We start from the raw sequence: 22,821 nt of genomic DNA on the forward strand, positions 1-22,821 counted from the left end.
TGAGTGCTGGCAAAGGTGGAAAGAGATGGTATTCAAATGTTGGTGATGGAAGGGGAAATTGGTACATCCTTTTTGGAGGCAGTCAAAATGTCAAATGTATATTCCCTTTGATTCAGACATTCTGCTTCTGGGAAGTTATTTAGTTGAGCAGAAGAAATACATAGGTAGGCAAAGCTTTGTATATAAGCATGTTTACTGCAGTATCATTGACAGCATTGTAATATTAGAAATGATCTATTTCTCCAACTACAGATTGAATAAATTCAAAATAGGATACTGATTCATTCTCTTTTAAAAATTATATATATACATATATATGTGTGTGTGTACATAACCCTAACACACACACACATACACACACATGAGAAAGAGAAAATAGAGAAAATAGTGTGCAGTGATTATCTCTGGGATGTAGGAATGGGAGGAAAAAAGATTTTGACTTTTTGCTTTATGTATTATTGTAGTATTTGGTCTTCTTCTAAAAAAAATCACTGGTATCACTTATATAATTTTTTAAAAAGTAAACCTAGGGAATTTATGGTTCACTTCTGGAATGGAAACTAGCCAGCAATATACTTCAACTGAGTACTAACTGTATACTGAAAATATTTTTGTGAAGAGTTCACTGGATACTAGATATTTTTCTTCGAGGTAAAGCAGTTTTTAGCATGTCCAAAACTCATGAATTAAAGTATGTTTCATACTCAGAAGCCAAGCAAACTATGAACAAGATTATTCTGTATATAACATGGTTGATATATGCAGTCAACTAATGACAGACTTGGGACAATGAGGCAAGTTTAAGTTCTTAGGCCCAAAATATAATCTGGAGGAGGAACTTTGTTTTTGTTCATAAGCACAATATAAAAGCATCTAAGGCCCAAAGGAACAACAGCTTCTTTGCAGGAGTCCCTGAGCAGCACAGGCACTACCTGCCATCTTAAAAGATTCAAGTCTTCATTTAAGACAAATGCCCAGAATTCAGCTTTCCTGGAGTGCTTATGCAGTTACCAAACTTCTCAGGTTGCAAACAACAACGAAAAATTACATGTATAAAATAACTCCTCTGTTCCTGGCACTGCTATGTCCTTTCATAGACATAAAGACACTGTTTAAAATTCAAGACTCCAGCCTGGATTTTCTCCTTCCAGTAAGTCAAATACACTCCACATCCCTATTTCTTATCCTAGAAAGGAGCTCTAATAATACCCATGCCAACTCCATTCTCAAACTGATGCAAGGCTGAAACACGCTCATGTTGGGTAAAGCACTTTCAAAGCTGTGAAGTTCTCAACTGAATGCAAAGGATTTTGTACAAATGTGACTTAGTATTTATCATTTCAAAAGTGGGAGATTTTCAAAGTTGAGCCTTAGTTTATGTTTTTTTTTTTTTTTTACTAGCTTTGATTTAGCAGCACTATATCCTATTTATAAGGATTTTTAAAAATTAGTGCTTTATGAAGTTTTATTATACAGTAATCATTGCTGGTCACTTCTGGTATAAAGTGAATTAGATGTAATTCTTCTACATTAGCATTCATAGATGATTTTATTAAAATAGTAACAATGTTAAAGGCCAGAAAATTAAGAAACAATCTTATTTGACTTATTGGAGATACCGCTATGGCAAGGTCTATCAAAATTCTTTATATCTTCTGCAACAATAAAATGAAACACTCCCAAAATGCAGTAAAGATACTAAGAGTCAGGTATTCTGCAGACAAGTAAACCTTTTATTTTAAACCACAAATAGTCAGCAGGTGGCCACAACTATCCATGTTTCATTAAAATCACATAAAACCTAGGTACAAAAGCACCACTGATTATTGCTCTAGAAAAACTGCATGAAAAATTCAAATATGCACAGTAAAAACACCACAGTATGCACAGGACTAAATTTTAAAGCAAGTGCATGGAATGCTGAATCAATCTTACACACAGCTTCCAATATTTAACTGATATTTATTTTACTTGAGGATGATGTAAATTTCCAAAAAGCATGACTATGAGACGATAAAATGTCCATCCTTATATATTTTCGTATGCCAACTAGTAGAGTCCTAAAAAATTAGCATTTACAAAATACTTGGTAAAAATAGCTTTTAAAAGTTGTCCCAAGAGATACATAAAATCAACCCCAATTTTTCATGACAATTCATTCTCCCTCGTTATCTACAGATTCAGTTTTCTGTGCCTGTGAAAAAGAAAGGAAAAAAAAACATATAGTTACTACTGAAACTACTATAAGCAAAGGAAATTCCACCCACCAACACACACAGTTTTGAACATTTGTTTTCTTTTTTTTTTCCAGCTTTACTGCAAAACCTATTTCAACTCTGAGTGAAGAAGACAAGGCAGGAATATATTACACAAACACTTTGTTTCATTTATTGCTTTCTGCTTTTCAAACAACCACAGAAGCCTTACCTGCAAGCTCCCACTCTTCATAATGATTAAAAAAAAAAAAAAACCACCACACTACTATCTGATTCTAGTCACTGCAAACATGCAGAATTTTCTACTGTACCCTTAACTCTCACTGTTTCAATCTGCCCCTTTACTGACAGTGTGCTGGGTGGGGTGCCTCTGGAGGTTGAGACATTAACAGTTGAGCGAGAGATGTGGATCTGCAATAACATTACAGGCAATAAAAAGAGACATTAAGAACGTGCTATCACCGGCTGAAGGATTGAGAAATTTCTTTAAAGACACTGATTCAATCAGTGGGAGGTATTTATGGAAAGTACCTCTTCAGCTTTAGTTTCACCATTTTCAGATGGTGCAGTACCTTCCTTTCCAGCTTCCTGCTTTTCCTCCTTCTTCCCTTTAGCACCTCTGCTAATCTTTGCTCCAGGTTCTTTCTAACAGAGGATCAAAGCACAGTGAAAGAGAATGTTAGACACGGTGTGATGATGGCTAAAATCAATCAGCCTCTGTCCAAACACAAGGTGAAGTACAACCGTTACCATCATGGTGGCCTTTATGGAGACACGGGAGCCTAATTTTGCTGGGTTTCAACTGAGTTACACTGCACAAATATGAGTCTCTGTGAAAATGTAGTAACAGGTTGCACAGAAAGTCCAGTGTACTTTCTCTTCTGTGGAAAACACAATGATTCCTCTCCTGGATTTGTTCAGTGGACCTCCCCTCCAGTAAGGGGAGAAGTGGTTCTGCCACGGAGAGAGCAGCAGCAGGACTTGGGGAAGGAGGAAGCAGAGCTGGGGAAGAACCCAGCCAGGGGGTGGCTCTGTGGCTGCTTTCCAATGAACCCCTCACGTGGAGACATGTGGCTTGCATGACTAGAAAGCTGGGAAGGTGCAGGGAAATGAAGCCCAGATGAAGAAAAGTTCCTAATTTTAAGACCAAACAACAAAAGTGAGTTCTGTTTCTGAAATCACCTACTCATGCCACTATACACATAAGTTTTAAACAATTCACATGGGACAATACCAAAGGGCAGAGTGCAGAAAAGCCATTTTGGGTAAGTTCCCTAAGAATTCTGTACTTCAGTTTCCTCATCTGCAAAACAGGATATTTGTATCTACTTCAACAGAGTTGATGTGAGGGTCATATGAGTAAAGCAATCAACCTTATCTGCCATACTATAAGGGCCTTATAAATGCTAATATTACCTGCTGGCATTATTATATTATTATTATTAGACCTCAGACTGGCCTGCGAAATCCAGTTAGATGAAGTCAGAAGCCCCTTCCCAAATTCCTCCCATAGTGGGGCAGTGCTGCCAGGGCCCAAACTCATCCCCGCTGTGTGCCGCATGAACCGTATGTTCACGAGGCTGCTGCCAAACCCCCATCGGACATGAGGCTTCTCAGAGCAACATCTCTGACTTCCCGTGCCTCACTGACCAAATGGAAAACACACTCCTATTAACGCAGAAAACTGTGCTTTATGCCTTTAAGCAAGCCCGTAACAGTGGTAATGGTTTCAGTTTGGATCATTAAATACGGCCTTTCTTTGAATGATTCTGAGGTAGGGAATTATAATTTATTCATTGTTTAAAAAGCCAAAAGTGGGAAACAGCACTTCTTACCTTAGCAGATGTTTTTCTTGGTTTGGGTTCAGGTTTTGGTGGAGCAGGTTTCTGCAAAGATAATTTAAATCACACAAATACTGAAAAAAAAAAAACTATCAGCACCAAAAGAAACACGAAAGGACTAACAAAGACAACTATCCATTTTGACATGGCTTTGGTCATTAAAAAGTATTTCATCCTATTTTCAGCACCGGGTAACAGCATAAAGATCTCTGCATTTCATAACTATTTTCACCCTGGGTTCACAAGGGAACTGCAGGTGAGATCGAAAAGCCGACTCCTTATTCCCTGGTCCAGAATAGCTCTCCGGGAACAGGTCTAAGCTTCTATCTCCAATGTGTCTGTTCTTCCTTTTATCACAGCACAGCAGCAAGAGGAATGACTCAGGCCCATGGCCAAAGGACTCAATGAATTCAGTTGCACTGGCCTTCCTAACAGTCTAGAAATCACAGCACAATCACTAGCAAAGCCCAACTGGTAATGAAGACTGCTGCCTGTGAAGTATTTCAAAATCACTTCCAAATCCTTCCACTTCTAATGTAGATTTCGAGTTCTGTTGCCAAGCTTCTTCCTACTTTTATTCTCCCCAATGCCAGCTCAAGGTGAGAATCTCTTGTCTAACCAGATATGCTGGGCTCATTTGTGTCTAAAGGTTTTTATTGAGAACATCATTATAATGATAAAATGTCTACTGTTAGCTCCCAAAGTTTAAAATTTTTCACAGATATTATTAGCCAAACAGTCCCCTAGGAAACTATTTTTCTCCTGCCTCATGTGGTCCTCCTCCAGTTCCCATGAGCAGCACCTGCACACCGTGTGACCATGGACCCTCTGCCACACAATGCTTCAGCCCTGGCCAGCTTCCCAGGGGCCTGAGACCAGGTGGCATATGCGGATAACTGGGGAAAGATAACCATTTTACACCAGGAGTTTTCTGTGGATATTTTAGGGCAAATATTTCTCTCATAGAACTAGAAAAAAGTGTACATCTCTCCTGGCACTAGAAGAATGGTTTTAAAATAGAAAACACGGGCCAGGGTCTCCCCCTATGGAGAAAAATACATGTTCCTCCCTAGTGCCTCTAGGTAATTCACGTTCACACTGAATCTGCCCCTTTTCATCAAGGGCATAAAGTGAAATTGTAGACAGTTTGATTTCAGAAGATTGGCTGTTAGAAATGGCCTTTCAAATAAAAAAAGAAAATCGAGCTTGAAAAGTTAAGAAATGTTTTTATTAATCTTCTTATCACTCTAAATCTGCAGGCCAAATACAGCAGCTTTCATGGCTCTTACATTTTCAGAATTTAAAACATTTTGTCATCCTAAGCTTTGATATACTGTATTAATATACATGTTTTCTCCATTTACAGTAAACAATTTCCTTTTATATTATTTTCTGTAGGACAGACCTTTCCCTCTGACCCAGCATTCAAGTGTTTTGATAGGACCAGGAAATGAGGTTTTGTAGTCTGTAATCCTGCTGGCCTCTGAGGAGGCTCTGTTTCGGTAGCACAGGGAATGATCTCAGTGGAAGGTGCTTATATTGCTGGTTTCTGGTGCTCAGGAAAAGCTTTGTTTCAAATTTTGGTTTTCATTTGACTTACAAGGTCTGTTCCCTTAACTGCCTGGAGACTCACAACAGCAACCCCAGCTCTTAAGTCCTCCTAGTGACTGACACCTCTTCCTAATATGGTTTAGCTGTGTCCCCACTCAAATCTCATCTTGAATTGTAACTCCTACAAGTCCCATGTGTCATGCGAGGAACCCAGTGGGAGGTGATTGAATTATGGGGGTGGGTCTTTCCTGCACTGTTCTCATGATTAGTGAATGAGTCTCATGAGATCTGATGGTTTTAATAACAGGAGTTTCCCCGCACAAGCGCTCTCTCTCTTTGCCTGCCACCATCCACGTAAGACATAATTTGCTCCTTTTGTCTTTCTCCATGATTGTGAGCCTTCCCCAGCCACATGGAACTGTAAGTCCAATTAAACCTTTTTCTTTTGTAAATTGTCCAGTCTTGGGTATGTCTTTATCAGCAGTGTGAAAATGGACTAATACAGTAAATTGGTACCAGAAGAGTGGGGCACTGCTGAAAGATAACTGAAAATGTGGAAGTGACTTTAGAACTGGGTAACAGACAGAGGTTGGAACAGTTTGGAGGGCTCAGAAGAAGACAAGAAAGTGTGGGAAAGTTTGGAACTTCCTAGAGACTTGCTGAATGGCTGTGACCTTTCCTAAAGATTTGTTGAATGGCTTTAACTAAAATGCTTATAATGATATTGACAATGAAATCCAGGCAGAGGTGGTCTCAGATAGAGATGAGGAACTTGTTAAGAACTGGAGCAAAGGTGACTCTTGTTACGTTTTAGCAAAGAGACTGGCAACATTTTGCCCCTGGTCTAGAGATTTGTGGAACTTTGAATTTGAGAGAGATGATTTAGGGTATCTGGTGGAAAAAATTTCAAAGCAGAAAAGCATTCAAGAGGTGACTTGGGTGCTGTTAAAGGCAATCAGTTTTAAAAGGGAAACAGCAGAAAAGTTTGGAAAATTTGCAGCCTGGCAATGCGATAGAAAAGAAAATCCCATTTTCTGAGCTGAGGAGAAATTCAATCCGGCTGCAGAAATTTGCATGAGTAATGAGGAGCAAAATGTTATGCACAAGACAATGGGAAAAATGTCTCCAGGGCACGTGACAGACCTTTGCAGCAGCCACTCCCATTACAGGCCCAGAGTTTAGGAGGAAAAAATGGCTTCGTGGGCCTGACCCAGGGTCCCTCTGCTCTGTGCAGTCTAGGGACTTGGTGCCCTGTCTCCCAGCCACTCCAGCTGTGACTAAAAGGGGCTAAGATACAGGGGCTATTGCTTCAGTGTGTGGAAGCCCCAAGCTTTGGCAGCTTCCATGTGGTGTTGAGCCTGCGAGTGTGCAGAAGTTAAGAATTGAGGTTTGGGAACCTCTGCGTAGATTTCAGAAGACGTATGGAAACAACTGGATGCCCAGGCAGACGTTGTTGCAGAGGCAGGGTCCTCATGGATAACCTCTGCTAGGGCAGTGCAGAAGGGCAATGTGGGGTTGAAGCCCTCACACAGAGTCCCTACTGGGGAACTGCCTAGTGGAGCTGTGAGAAGAGGGCCACTGCCCTCCAGACCCCAGAATGGTAGATTCACTGGCAGTTTGCACCGTGTGCCTGGAAAAGCTGCAGCCATTCAATGCCAGCCTGTGAAAGCAGCCAGGAGGGAAGCTGTATCCTGAAAAGCCACAGGGGCGGAGTTACCCAAGACCATGGAAACCCACATCCTGCATCAGCGTGACCTGGATGCAAGAAAAGGAGTCAAAGATCATTTTGGAGCTTTAAGATTTGACTGCCCTGCTGGATTTCGGACTTGCATGAGGCCTGTAGCCCCTATGTTTTGGCCAATTTCTCCCATTTGGAATGGATGTATTTACCCAATATCTGTATCCCCATTTTACCCAAGAAGTAACTAACTTGCTTTTGATTTTACAGGCTCACAGGTGGAAGGGACTTGCCTTATCTCAGATGAGACTTTGGACTTTTGAGTTAATGCTGAAATGAGTTAAGATTTGGGGGACTGTTGGGAAGGCATGATTGGTTTTGAAATGTGAGGACATGAGATTTGGGCAGGGCTGGGGGCAGAATGATATGGTTTGGCTATGTCCCCACCCAAATGTCATCTTGAATTATAACTCCCACAGTTCCCATGTGTCATGGGAGGAACCTGGTGGGAGGTGATTGAATTATGGGGCGGGTCTTTCCTGTGCTGTTCTTGTGAAAGTGAATGAGTCTGGTGAGATCTGATGGTTTTAAAAATGGGAGTTTCCCTGCACAAGCTCTCTCTCTGCCTGCTGCCATCCACATAAGATGTGACTTGCTCCTCATCTTCCACCATGATTGTGAGGCTTCCCCAGCCACATGGAACTATAAGTCCAATTAAACCTCCTTCTTTTGTAAAATGCCCAGTCTTGAGTATGTCTTTATCAGCAGTGACTGTGAAAACAGACTAATATACTTCCTTACGAGACTCACGTGAAACACTGGCTTGCCTGATCCAAACAGCTGTATTTCTGAACTTGTGAGTGGTCCTAATACCCATTTTTGCTTTGATTCCTTATATTGTATCAGGCACAGATTTGGGTTGAGAATGAAATCCATGCTTTCCTGAAGACCAAAGTAGCATGAAGCTTCTGTAATAGCTGGTATGGGGATATACTAATATAGTGTCAACCAAAATGCCAATGCCTTTCCCTCTACCTTCTCAGTGGGAAGTCTGGGCTGCAGGAATTTTAACCAAAATCCTCCACTAGAGTCCAGCTAATCTCTCAGGAGAGCAGCAAAAGAGAAGAGCATAAGAACCAGTAAGGAGCACAGGTTGGTGAGGAAGAGCTGAAGGATGTCCACCTCAGAGGCTCAGCCACATCTGCCCATCTCAGCTTGTATCCTAACCCCGCAAGAATCTCCTGGCCCACAGAAGGAGACACCAAATAGCAAAGTAGAATTATTACTATTACAAAGATTCTTTAGGTCTGAAATGAGGCTACAGTATATGGACTCAGACAACTTTCAGAACATTCTCATACATACATTCTAAAGTATGAGTTGTGGACAGAGAATCAGAATTCTGTCCACTTCAGCACATCATAGGTACAATCTGAAGACTGGAACTTTGCCTAATATACTACTTTTGTTTCAGAGATCTAGCAATGTCAAACAACATCCTGCTTTATATTCTTCGTTATGGGGCTGGCCACTGTTTTTCTGACACATTTGATCAAGTGAATTGCTTGGCAACATTGGTCAAATGTGCTAGACATGAGGACCCTAGGTAATTTTCAAAAAGAAAATAAGCTCATGGGAAACCATGTTAATCTTCCTTTTGCTGCTTCACTTTGGACAAAGGGAACATGTACTCATAAGAACTAACACTGAAGTGGTTCTAAGGTACTTACCGCTGACAATCTGGCAGACCGTCTTGTGGGCTACAAAGGGAATGGAAAAATATACATATTTTTTGGTGATTATATAAAACAAAGTTGATTTTTAAAAATCTATTCTTAATATACCTTACTTTGTTGAATGACTATAATGTATGATTCCCATCACCTTCTCCAGGTAAGCACAGTGAAACATATCCCAAGTCCCCTGGGCACGATGACACTCAAGAGGAAGTGTTTCTAAAAAGGGGTAGGTATACTGTTCAAATAAACGGCTTCTCCCAACTAAGGGTGTGGTGAATAAGTAAGGGAAATGAAGATCAACTTAGGCTTTATCCCAAATTAAAACCTCTACTTTTATGACAAAATCAACAACAAGAACATTGAGGTGCTATTTAAGAGCTAGTCTTCAGTCTGACTCCAGCTCCTTAAAAATGGAACTAAAGCTTTTAAGTTAATACAAGAAGAGACTTATGCAATTGTGTAGAAACCAAAATAGCAGGAGTTCCCCATCTTGCTGCTATGTTAGAAATGAAAATGACTACAAATCTTGGCAGTTAACAAGAAAGGCTTCTTTTTACCTATAACAAAACAAACACATTTATCTAGTAGTATATGTTCAAAGGATTTAACTAGAATTAAAAGTGCATTATTTTTTCTTTTAATTTCAAAGTTTAGAAAATTTACAGAGAAACTGTGTAGAAATTGATATTTTGGGGAAATCTTTTTTTCTTCAAGGATATTACAAGTTAACAGCAAATGACCCTGAAAAGAAAATCTAAATTAACAGAACTGTCCTAGGCATTTCAGCAATAACACACAAAATTGATATTCTACTTACCATCCAACCTACGGTGGCTCCCCAAGGGATTTCACATTCTAAAAGCATAACTGCCTTTTTAAAAAAAGTGCTCTAGAAATAAATACTCCATACTTTTTGTCTGTTTTATTCACTGCTCCATCTCCAGTAGGGTACTGGCCAACATATAGTACAAACTCAGTATTTGCTGAATAAATGAATCCAAGCCTTTCCCTAATTCTCACTGCCTTATGCAGACTTTGCCTCATTACAATAGCTTAAATGTTTCAAATAATTTTTCCTAAGGGGGACAGCAAAAATGGTCAGTAGGAATCCATGCCATAATTACGAGGAATCATGGAATTCTTGAAGTGGGGCTAAGGTCAGTCTAGGTCAGCCAGTCAGGCCAAACTGGAAGAAATATTTCTTGCCATCTCCACATCTAAGAACTTTCTTGCTGAAAATAGCCAGAGAAGCTAAACTCATCTTTCTTTAAACTATAGAAGGAAATGAAGGGCCAGAGCCTCCATGAATACTTTTAACCCTGGAGTCTCGAAGAAAGATCAGAGCTGGACTTAAGGCCAGCTAGGAGAATGTGCTGAGAATGAAAGGCTGTGCAGGTTAAGTGATTGGGTGGGATACACTCACTGCACAGAGTAAAAGCTTGTACAACTCAGCACATAGCCCTGTGAATTAGTACAGGAGGAGTGTGTGTCAGATTCTCCATAGGAACCATAGTGCCTGCTATGGTTATCAAGGGTGCATTCTTGACAGTGCACCCATAAGTCCCTGGGAACCAGAATCCAAATCCTGCAATACCTTTCCCAGCATGGTTAACTGTATTAAGTATACTGAAGGCAACATTTTCAAGTAAACCAGGCAATAAGAGGGTATCTTGTGTTTTTTTAATGTACTTTCTGAGCATAGAGGAGCAAAGAGCACCTTCCAATTACCCAACAGAGCTCAGCTTTGAAGCTTCAGTGTGGCCTCAAGGACTATCCATGTCTCACAAACTACAGCAGGCAGAACAATACCTTCCAAGATGAAAGTGACAGTCTCCATGCTAAAGAGAGGTGAAAGAGCCTTATCTGACTCCCTCTCCACTTGATGTCAACTCATGTGCACCATGCTGGTCTTGCCTCATGTTCACCTCATCTGACACGTCTCCATACTTCCTTGCACAGGACCACCTTCTCTTATATTTCTATGGCTCCAATATGTAGCAGGGGCCCTCAATAAGTGTTGAGATGAACAGAAGGGGTAAGCACCAGAAACATACAGCAACTGTGAACTTGTAGGGAGGGGAAGAAGTCCTAGAGCCACTACTCAGTTACTCTTTAGTTTGGGGCCTGAAAAGGGGCCAAACATGTTAGCCATTACTCAAAACTGCCTCCCTATCTGCCATCTAGTTGTCTTGAATAAAATCTCCATGAAGTGAGGCAAAATCATGTGAAAAGTTCCCCAGCTGCGACACTGTTGTTCCTCTCCATGTGAACACCTGAACATACCGAATAGACTAAGTGATGCCAGAGAGCTCTTTGGGATTTCCAGAGACATTCCAATCTAAGCACTGCTCTACTGGGACTAACAGCTGTTCTGATCCAAAGGACTTAATACCTTTTAAAAATTCAGGTCCAGTACAGGAGTTCCAAAATAAAAAGCCTAGGAAATTAATGCAAAAAAAAAAAAAAAAAGCCTAAGCTGTCTAAACCAGCCAGTACCTAAAAATCCTATCTTCTATTATAAAATCATTTTATGACTTGCTACATACAATTTCCCAGCTCTTCTTTCTATGCCATTAAAAAAGACTTTTCTTACATTTTCTTTTCCAGTAGCTATCATAAGAGATTTTCGTTTTCACTGCAAACAGTGGAGGCTGAGATGAACCTTTCACTCAGTCAGCAGTACTGATTATGCATACAAGTATGGACACCTTCCTGGAAAGTTCTATCAGCTTTCACAGCCTTAAAATCTGTAAATTATTGGACTATATTTATTGGATATGAAATAGATTAGACTGCTATTTTTTCCTTTTTGAAACACTAACATGTGAAGTACTCATTTGAGACTCAGATTGTTGGGTGGGACTACGAGGGGAAAAAAAAGCTATTAAGAATTTCTCTTGTTTTTTTTTTTTTTAATTGTGAATCCTCAGGAAAAGTGGTCCAGAGACTGCTCCTCAGCACTTCTCTGACATTCGCTATTTCCCTTCCTTGCTTTGTTTTCCTTAATTGCCAATATCCAATTATTTTACTAGCTCTCAGGGAGGGAAGGAGGGCTTTTAGAATGAAAAGTCATCATTGATAAATATGACAAACAGATACGATAAATGTGAGGGTTTGCCACTATGGTATATAGGTGCTGGTCACAATGGAATTATCCCATAGGCATCATCCCATAGGCATGATCATCCTTTAGGTTGGAGAAAATTCTGGCGAAGCCTATTCTGAAAGACATGAAATCTTCTACTTTAATATCCTGGTTGCAAAAGCAACATAGAAGTCTAATCTCCCAATGACAAAGTACACAGGGATAGCTAGATTCAATAGAATCACTGCACTTTGCTGGATACTGCTTGAAACACATGGACTATTCCTTTGGAATGTGGGAGTATTTTTATTTTTATGAGATGTTTTTGCTCCTGAGCCTGACCATGTACCTCCAAGCAAAACCCAAAAGTCAAGTTGCTTTTAATTCTAAAAAAAAAAAAAATGCCTAAAAAGAAATTGCCTTTTTTTCAAAACTGGGAAGTAGAAAAGTTTGTACCTCAGAGCCTTGGCTGGGAATAGACAAGACAGAAAAATGGATACTGGATTACCAGATTTTTAGGACTGTCATAAAAGGGCCATAGGGATAGCGGATTTTGGAGCAGGAGATGCAGATATCTTTCCTGGTTCTGCTATTTACAAGTTCTAACACCCAGGGAAAATCATGTTTCTCTGAGAACTTTGCTCTAGTTAAAATAGGGATAACATCTGTCAATCTGTCCTCAAAAATAGCACTTCTCTGACATTCACTATTCTCCTTCCTTACTTTGTTTTTCTTCATAGCTAATATTCAATCATTTTATTTTACTCTCTCTCCCACTACAAGGAAGCTCCATGAAAGCAGGGATTTTTGCTTCTTTTGTTCACTGTGGGATCTGGAGAGCTTAGAACAGTGCTTGGCGCATTATAGGTGCTTATACATTTTTGTTGAGGAATAATCTGCCTTCATCTCATTTTAGAGTTACTATATGGACCAGACAAAATAATGGATGTAAAAGGGTTTGTAACTGTTGATTGTAATGACTATAATGTATTATTTTGGTTATTTACTGTCCAAGTCCCCTGAAGTACTATCTTCTGCACAATGCCTTCTAATATGGCAGTGGAAGAGGATTTTCAAAAGAGAATCCCCCTTAGTAACTGTTATCTATTCACTAAAGTCAAGGTGGTGCATACTCAATGACATAACTGGAAAATTCAGTCAATCCAGTGGGAAAGAAAAAAAAAATCAATCAATCAATACACTGACAGTTTTTACCCGAAACCATCAGCAAACTAACTGACCTTTTCACTTTTTAAATAACTGTGTTGATGTCCTGAAGACATTATCATGAGTTTTAATCTGGCCTTGGCTTAAATGACAGGTAGAGCCTTGTCTAGAAACCATTTTTATTAACAACAAAAAATACATAAAATATATAGAAATAATATAAAATAAAATATAAAAATAACAATTAAAAATAAAAACATAATAAAAAAATTAGCCAGGTGTGGTAGCATGCACCTACAGTCCCAGCCACTTGGAGGCTGAGATGGGAGAATCACTTGAGCCAGGGAGATCGAGACTGCAGTGAGCTATGATCTTGCCACCTCACCCACTCCAGCCTGGATGACAGAGTGAGATGCTATCTCAAAAAATAAAATAAAATAAAATAATATGTATAAGACAGCTGTACAAGCAAAACCACACACATATCCTTTATATATACATTCTCACAAGCTTGATTTACTTTTGGTGTAGTGGAATTGGAAAGACAATCAAAGATTACTGGGTGCCATGGTGTTTCTAGGTTTTTTGACTGACACATCAATTTAAATGCCAGTCCCTAAGGAAAAACCCACATGCTTTTGTTTTGGTGTCCAAATCTTAAAAACATTAAGGTTAGTTATACTTAGCCAACTGTTCTAAAAATCACATTTTGCCATTTCCCAAGAAAATTCAAGCATTTATCATTTTTTGGTTGGTTCTTGCATGTGTGTGATGACTCTGTTTTGGATAACAAACTTCATGATTATTCCAAACTCTGTCAAACAGTGAATGCTAGGTACATGGATGATGGGGACAGACTGTTTTGTTTTGCTTTTAAATTATTTCTTTATAGGTTCTGTTTAAGATTTTCCACTTGGCAGAATGAATTTCCTTGTACAAATCTTGTGCAGGGGTTTTGGTATCAAGATAAACTCCTCTGAATTATTAACCACATTATGAATCACCCAATCAAAGAACCTGTAACTAGATATTGTTTTTGTCTCACCCATGACCCCTTTTAGTTGATAAGTTCAAGGGTAACAGCTGCAGTTTTCCACCTATTCTAAAGCCCTGTGCAAAGGGAATGGTTGTCATCAAAGTTATATCTCTTTTCCTACTGTTTAGCCCATCTTTTTTTAGAGGTTCATAATAATAACTGTGGATGGTCAAATCCAAGAATCTCTTCCAAGTTTCTAGACTTTTGGAGGTTTCTGAATTTTAAAACAAAACATCTTTGAATCATTGCCTAATTAATTATCCCAATATCCTGAGTGTTCCCAATTTAAAAAAAAGCTTTAATATTTTGACATATTGTGTATCCCTCCATAGTTCTTTTTTTTTTTTTTTTTTTTTTTTAGAGTCTCTCTCGCTCTGTCACCCAGGCTGGAGTGCAGTGGTGTGATGTCGGCTCACTGCAACCTCCACCTCCCAGGTTCACGCCATTCTCCTGCCTCAGCCTCCCGAGTAGCTGGGACTACAGGCGCCCACCACCACGCCTGGCTAACTTTTTATATTTTTAGTAGAGATGGGGTTTCACCGTGTTAGCCAGGATGGTCTCTATCTCCTGACCTCGTGATCCGCCCACCTCGGCCTCCCAAAATGCTGGGATTACAGGCGTGAGCCACTGCGCCCGGCCTGTAGTTTTTGATTTTAGAGATGATCCTTCTCAGGCAAAATATTCAGAACCTAAAAAGTGATTTATAATCCACTCATTGGAGCACAGAATTTATGACATCAACAGTCTTTCATTTTCTTGCTGTGAAAGGCAGACTTTGTTCTCCTTGATGAATTTACCTATTATCTTACTCTTTGCCCAGAAGGAATTCTCAGTATCTGCTTTAACAGAAAGCAGGGCTGACAGGTAGAAACATAAACAACACAGTAAGTGGAAAACGCCTCATCAATATACCCAACTGAAACACACCTTGGCCAAGCGAGACTACATATAGACACTTATCGCTGTTTCAGGTAGTCTTAACAACCTTGATCATTCATATTAAACTTTGTTCATACAATTGTCCGCATTTCATTCAGATGCAGACAATCCTAATAATATTAAACATTTCAATGTAAATAATTAAATATAGGATGTCAAAGATATACTTACCTCCTGTTTAGTTACTTTGGATCCATCTTTGCCCTCTGTATTCTCTGGAGACTAGAAAGAAAATATTTCAGTGAATTGTATTTAAATTGGAAAACACACATTAGAAAAATGTTTTTAAAAAGTTATCTCATTCCCAGGACAAGACAAGCCAACAGATTTTTTTGCAAAGAAAAAGTAAATTACAACAGGGTATGTCTTTTACACACCTACGTGCATGCATGCACACACACGGTAGACAGCTGCATAACTGCTCAACTTTTAAAGCAGAAATGGTGAAAGAACGATGTGATTCCCTGTTCTCAAAGTGCATTCACCCTAAGCGACTTTCATTTATCTTTGATGATTCCAGTTAAAGAACAGGGGCCAGAGGTCAGTGGCAGGAATGCCTGGGAGCCACCCTCTTGTTCCATTTGCTTGTTCCAGTCACTCCATTCCTTTAAGATAAGGGCAGGATGCTGGTAAAGCCCAGGCCAACCACAAAAGCACATTTTCATCCCATCCTTGCCTAGCCTTGATTTCTAGCCCATTTCTTGATATGAACTGACAAATTTATCATAGATTACCATTTTTCCATTATCAACTCCAGCATCTCTACTAAACTCCCAGCCTTGGCATGACAGCCAGGCTACGTGCCACCCCCAGCTGATTTATTTCCAGGTTTTGATCCATCCCCTGGGGCAGCACCTGCCTCCTCTTGTAACAGCTCAAACCGGATTCCTTTAAAGGATGTGTATACTATGGGAAAAACATGTCTTATATTTTCTTTATATTTTAAAGTAAAATGTACTTTGGATTTATTGGACACTGCACATGTCCCAATATTTTTTATTGGCTAAGAGTTATTAAATAATATTAAAACAACTAAACTACTTAGAAAACTAGACTATTTAACATTTTTAAACTACATAAAGTTAGAAAGTGAATACTCAGTCTCTATGGCACAAATAGGCTGCTGATCTGAATAGAGCTCCTGTTAGAAAAAAATACAAATAGCAAACTGACATTTGACACGATGTTTGGCTCAGCAAAATAAAACAGCTATGTGGTAATGCCTCATCTGATAAAATGAGAACAAAATTCAAGAGATCATAAAACCCACTGTTTGAGGCTAGTGACACTGTAAATTAATATAATCGTTTCAAAGAACAACTTGGCAATATGAAAAAGACACAGAGGACTAATATGATGACCTAGTAATTTCAATTTTGGTACCTGGACTCAGAAAAAGAAACTCTTTGTAAAAATATGGTTTTATTTGTACTATTTCTAATATGGAATAAGTGGAAGCAACTCATGTATCAGTAAATAATAGAGAAATGATTAAGTAAACTATTACTTATTTACATATTTATGTAACAGTGAATGGAATTAAAAAGTTAGGTGATGTAAACACATGAAAAGTCCACATAAAATAAGGCTAAATTCAAAAACTTAGGTCATAAAAATGTACGCAAAACAAAGGTCCTAAGTATATATAAAAGTCTTTAGGAAAGATAAAAGCTTTTCTTCAAGGCAAAGGACCCAGTGACCTTTCTCTATTCCCTAGAGCTGCCCGTTACCCAGAGCCTATCATATGCCCTCTTTCCAGAACCTCCCATGTCATGGATTTCTCTCTTGTTTCCAAATTAACCATCTCCCCTCCTCCGTGGAACCTTCTCAATTATGAAGAAACAGTTTTCTCTTTTTTGTACCCCACTCTCTTGCACGGGAATATTTCGTTTATAGATCTTGTGTTAATCAGTCAGTTGTGGCAGAGATGGCAAAATCTTAGTCTGAGCATATGAAGATAATTCCTAGGTGGACCACTGGTCTTTGCTCACTTCCATGGCTACAAACTCAACCCTTCTGGCCACACAACAGACCCTTGGTTGTCTAGGAGTGCTGGGCTTTCATTCAGACCTGTCAGGTCACTCAGTAGATTTCAGTCTAGGGTACTCTCTACCTATAATTGATAGGCAGTTAAAGCAGCAGTACATAGCTATTATAAGAAAAACTGATGTTAATGACATTATTTTCATATTTTTCTATGCAGTGGATTAGTGACAGGCAATATGATGGAGTTCAATCTCTAAACACCGACCTAATAATGTTTGTATGGGATGCAAATTATTCAAAAAAGAGAAACTTGGAAAGGCACTGCATGAAAAAAGCAGGTACACTGAAAATGTGAATGCCTTCAGACAAATGAACATAAGGCTCTGGATGTAAAGAGCTAGCAAAGCTCGTTTCTCTGGCAATCTACCACAATGGCTTTCTGTTAGCAAGCATTTAATACATCTGCAGTCAGGAACAATCAATCTTTACCGGGGATCAGTGTGATACAATGGTATGAATGCAGGATGTGGGCTCAAGACACCTGGTTTGAATCTTGGCTCTATACCTAGAAGCTGTATGATCTGGGACAGTGACTTGATCACAGTGGCTCAGTCTCCTTCATCCATGAATGATAGATGATAATGACAGCTAACTCAAAGGGTACTGCTTATGATCAAGTGAGATACTGGAGAAAGCATTTCATAAACTGTAAATTGTTACACAGAGGTTATGCAATAAAAAAGATCTTTAGTCTTCTAAATTATACAGTATGAAACTATATTCAACAGAGCCTTAAAGTTGAGCACATTTCCTTACATCCAGATTCCCTGCAAACTGGTTATCTGTTTTTGTTGCACAGAGTAACAGGTAGACTATTTTGGAAAGACCTACCATTATAAGCTGTCTTATCACATAACCCTCTCCATCAATTAACACTAAGCCACAGGCCGGAGACAGGAAGGAAGAGAGCATGGTTTTAAGGGATTAAAACAGAAACCCAAAGCTTTTTGTGCCAAGGGATTGCGAAGAATAAAAACATAGAAAGGAGGGAAACAAAAGGTTGGGGGTGGATATAGGGGATCTCAGATGTACTTCAACCTTCTGGCAGGTGGATGTGAAAGATGAGGAGAGTTAGATGGGATGCAGGGACTGCCAAGGCAAAGGGGGCTCTTGCCCCACTCTCCAGGACACAACAGGCTTACACTAATCCAGTTTGAACCAAGAATGGTCAAGAGGGCCCAAATCATGGTCAAATAAAAAGGTCTCATGCACGTATCCACGTCTGCAAGAGATGTTTTAACTTTTTGTTGTTGGTTTCTCATGCCTTTTAAGGAAGCTGCTTATGTGAGGATACTCCTGTATGCTCTCACCCTGTACCAGCCCTAGGCTTTGTTTCTTATCCCTTCTGGCACACCCGAAAAAGGAAAACAATGGGGAGTGGGGAGGGAAGGAATGCTTGCTCAATTAGATTTTAAGACTTAAAAATAATAAACAATATAGGTAACTAACACTTATACAACAATATGATACTTAAAAGAGACACCAAAAACTCAAGGATATAGAAAGCATGAAAATAAAAGGATGTTGAAAAAATATATACTTAGCTAAAATTAATTAAAAAGTAGAAATGACCTAAATATATGTCATCAGAAGGATATATACACTGTGGTATATAATCAAATAAATGTAGCAGTGAACACAAATGAACTACGGGTGTGCACATCAACAGAGATGAATCTCACAAACGTAACGTTGGGCAAAAAAGGGAAGTCATGGCACGATTTTAAATAAAGTTTGAAAATACAAATACAAGAAAAGTCTATAAAGAAAAGCATAACAAATGATAACTGCAAAATCATGACTGAGGTTACCTTTTGCTGAGGAAAGGGAGGGTAATTTGACTGGGAAAGACAAAGTCATTGGTAAGAGTTATATTTCTTAAGCTAGATGGTGGTTTATTATTATGTAAATAGTATTTATTTAGATACTACGTATGTATGTATGTTTTATATTAAAATGTTTTTGATTCATACAAAATAGAAATTCTGAAGCTAATAAAAGCAGGCTCATTGAAATAAAAAACTCAAAACACGGATAAACTCTAGACCAGACACAGTAGGAACTGCCATAGACTGCTGAGGAATTAAGAATGCAACAAAGAACAATAAAAGGATGAACAAAAGAGAGGTTAGGTGATGTGGTTAATTGAGAAGCTCCACAACTATCTAATAGGCATTTCAGAAGCAGAGAAAGAGGTATCAGTAGGAAGGCAAAGACATAATGACTATTTTCCCAAAGTAAAGTCTTGACTCCCCAGATTGAACACTCACACCAAGGAACAAACTGAAAACAAAACAAAACAAACAAAATAATACAACAGGACATATTGTAATAAAACTACAAAGCATCAAGAAAAATGAGAAAATCTGTAAAGTTATCAGAGTTAAGGCAGATTACCTATAAAGAATTACTTCTCCAACAACAAATACAAATGTATGAAAATATAGAGTACTATTCAAGGAGTTGAGGAAAACTGCCAACCTAGAATTCTATACCTAGCTATCATTCAAGAGTGATGGCAAAATAAAGCCATTTCAGAATACAAACATAAAGAGAGTTCACTTCCAACAAAGCATTTCTTTCAACAAGAATCTATTACTAAAGGATCAAATTTAGTAATAAGAAAAACAAATCTAGAAGGAAGGAAAACTATGTAAGAAAAAAATGTAAAAAATATACTAATAAATTTAATTAACCACTAATCGTGAACAACATTACCTATTGTGTTTTTAAGTTTCAACAGAAATTCTACAGCAGTTCTTTCCTACAGAAATACAACATATAATTTTAGATTTTCTAATTGCCACATTAAAAAAGCATAAAAACAGGTAAAACTAATTTTAATATTTTATTTAACTGACTATATCTAAAACTTTATTATTTCACCCTGTAATTAATGCAAAAAAAGATTAATGAGATATTTCACAGACTTTTTTGTACTAAATCTTTAAAATCTGGTGTTCGTTTTGTACTTAGAACACATCTTTATTCAAATGCTAAATTTTTATCAGGAACATCTAATCTGTATTTAGAATTCATAAAACTTACAGTAGTTTTACCCAGGTTGTTCCAAACATTTATAATTTACCAATCACTGATTCTAATATCAGTTTTTAAACTTAAGTTGATTAAAATTAAATAACAAATTCAGCTCCTCATTCTTAAGTGTTTAATAAACTCACGCAGCTAATGGCTACCATATAGCACAGCTTTAGACAAAAACAATCATGAAAGATAGAAGTGGGGTCGGTAGATAAGAAGTTAAAGGATACTATGGTCCTGGTTTTGTTCTGGAGGATGATACAGATACAGATTAATTTTAGACTTTGTTAAAATAAAATTTAAAGTTACCATTAAAAAATGTAAGAACAGAAATAGGATCTATAAACTTCCAAATCAGGAGGGGTGGAATAAAACATATTTACCAATAAAAAGCAGGAAAGTAAAAAACAAAGGAAAACAAAGAATAGAAAACATAAAAAGTCCAAATAAATCAGCAATCACAATACACCTAGACATAGTATACCCTTCCATTATAATGTCAAGTGACAGAGGGAAGAAACAGAGTAATACATGTACAGGACTACACTTCTACAAATTTCCTTTTTTGTTTTTTTGAGACGAAGTCTCACTCTGTCACCCAGGCTGGAGTGCAATGGCGCGATCTCGGCTCACTTCAACCTCCACCTCCTGGGTTCAAGCTATTCTCCTGCCTCAGCCTCCAGAGTAGCTGGGATTACAGGTGCGTGCCACCACACCTGGCTAATTTTTGTATTTTTAGTAGAGATGGGGTTTCATCATGTTGGTCAGGCTGGTCTCAAACTCCTGACCTCAGGTGATCCACCCACTTTGGCCTCCCAAAGTGTTGAGATTACAGGTGTGAGCCACCACGCCCCACCACTTATACAAATTTTAGAACATGCACAAATCAATATTATGGATGGATGGATGGATGTGTCATAAAGGTATAAAAGCAAGAACTGGAAGAATACACAACAAATTCGTGATGATGGTTATCTTTGGAGGCGATGATAAGGAAAAAGGAACCAAGGGGATGTTTCAAAGGAAACTGAACTTTAATAATTTATTTTCTAAAAAGGCCTGAAATGAACAATGATTTTTAAAAGACTCCAATTTGTGAATTCTCAGTGGTGGGTAAATAGGTATATTATATTATTTCCTGGATTTCTCTGTATTTATGTTTTTTTCTAAATAAAAATATTATCCATACTGGGGAGAAGAAAAAGACTAAAAGCAAACCTACTCTATTAAAAACAGTACCATATCTACTCCCTAATACAAATTACATAACTAGGTTTACTCACAGCATTTTTTCTATTTCTTCAATATCATATCAATCTGGTTTATATTGCCTCCTCTTCTGTACAAGACATGTAATATAACTGCTTCATTTGTACTGATAATGAAGGCACTGGACTCAGAACTCTTGAAGGAGTGTGGGAGTCGAGATGGGCAGAGGGAGTGTGGATTCCTTCAACAGCTGACCAACTGTGCCATCCCCATTCTTTCTTTACACAAAGATGACTGGGTCCTGCATGTGCAGAACACTCAAATGTACTGAAGGGATCAGAACTGTATTTTCCTTAAGTCTTTCCAGCAGTCCCTATCAGAAACCAAGGGAAGAAACTTGGAATTTTTATTCCATAGGCCATCCATGAAGAATCAACAAGGTTTGCTGACCTTCTTTCATGTAAACAGTGGTTACCACAACATAAACAGGCACTGTGGGGTGATGAGCCCAATTTTCTCCCTCCAAACTCAAGAAGGTATCAGAAGAGTGTAAGAAAATCCTTACACCCTTTCAACAGCTGCTTAGGAACGGCTTTAGATGGCAGCAGTCTGTGGCTTTGTTAGTGTGGAGAAGGACACTGAGGGAGAGGCAGGAGGCAGAGAAGTTTAACGCTACTGCACTAGGAGTGATCTTCAGCCCATGGAAGACAAGAAAGAGGAGGGTTCAGGATTTTCAGCACAGTGTTGGACCTTTCTTATGTTAAACTTCCAAAAAACCTTCACTGGTACATGTAGTACCAATTCATTGATACATGTATTGGTACATGTATTGGTACATGTAGTACAAATTCATTGATACATGTATTGGTACATGTAGTACAAATTCATTGGTACACGTAGGCTCTTAGTTACTTAGAGTTTTACTTCTAAGAGTTTAAGTGACAAAGGCTATTGTTTTACAACTTCAGCGAATTAGCTGAAGGCCTACAGTAATTATGAAACTCAAATAACCATTTGCCAGCAGCCCCAGAATAAATCCAATCTCAACTCCTAGGTTATCCATGCTAATGAGGAAAAGCTGATGGTATATATAACAGTGCAAAGAGACCAATAATCATTTCTTTTAACCTAGGGAGTGTATTACATTGAGATAATCTTTTTCTAATTTGCTGGCCAATGTTTTAAAATTATTACTTTTATTGTTTTTTTTTTTTTCAGTTACAAACTCAAGGCTGGAGAAAAAAGCAGTCCAGTATTAAATTGGTTAAAAGG

At 38.4% G+C, this 22,821-nt stretch overlaps 1 protein-coding gene across 6 annotated transcripts in view; it reads right to left on the bottom strand.

The window, feature by feature from the left end:
- Positions 1-1,712: 1,712 nt before the first annotated feature.
- The window catches only part of HMGN3 (high mobility group nucleosomal binding domain 3), a 33,631-nt gene continuing 12,522 nt past the window's right edge, over positions 1,713-22,821 (bottom strand). Inside the window, exons 2-7 of one of the 6 annotated variants that reach the window (XM_009451581.5) lie at positions 15,424-15,474; positions 9,017-9,046; positions 4,052-4,102; positions 2,748-2,861; positions 2,541-2,627; positions 1,713-2,194 (exon numbers count right to left, since the gene is read on the bottom strand). In XM_009451581.5, coding sequence (XP_009449856.1) covers positions 2,156-2,194; positions 2,541-2,627; positions 2,748-2,861; positions 4,052-4,102; positions 9,017-9,046; positions 15,424-15,474 — 372 coding nt within the window. In that variant the 3' untranslated portion in view covers positions 1,713-2,155. Of the gene's footprint in view, positions 2,195-2,369; positions 2,628-2,747; positions 2,862-4,051; positions 4,103-9,016; positions 9,047-15,423; positions 15,475-22,821 lie in introns of those variants that run through there. The other 5 variants (XM_009451582.5, XM_009451583.5, XM_003311362.6 and 2 more) reach the window with 5 other exon arrangements.

This window comes from Pan troglodytes, chromosome 5 (genome assembly GCF_028858775.2).
Source record: "Pan troglodytes isolate AG18354 chromosome 5, NHGRI_mPanTro3-v2.0_pri, whole genome shotgun sequence".
Lineage (NCBI taxonomy): Eukaryota > Metazoa > Chordata > Mammalia > Primates > Hominidae > Pan > Pan troglodytes.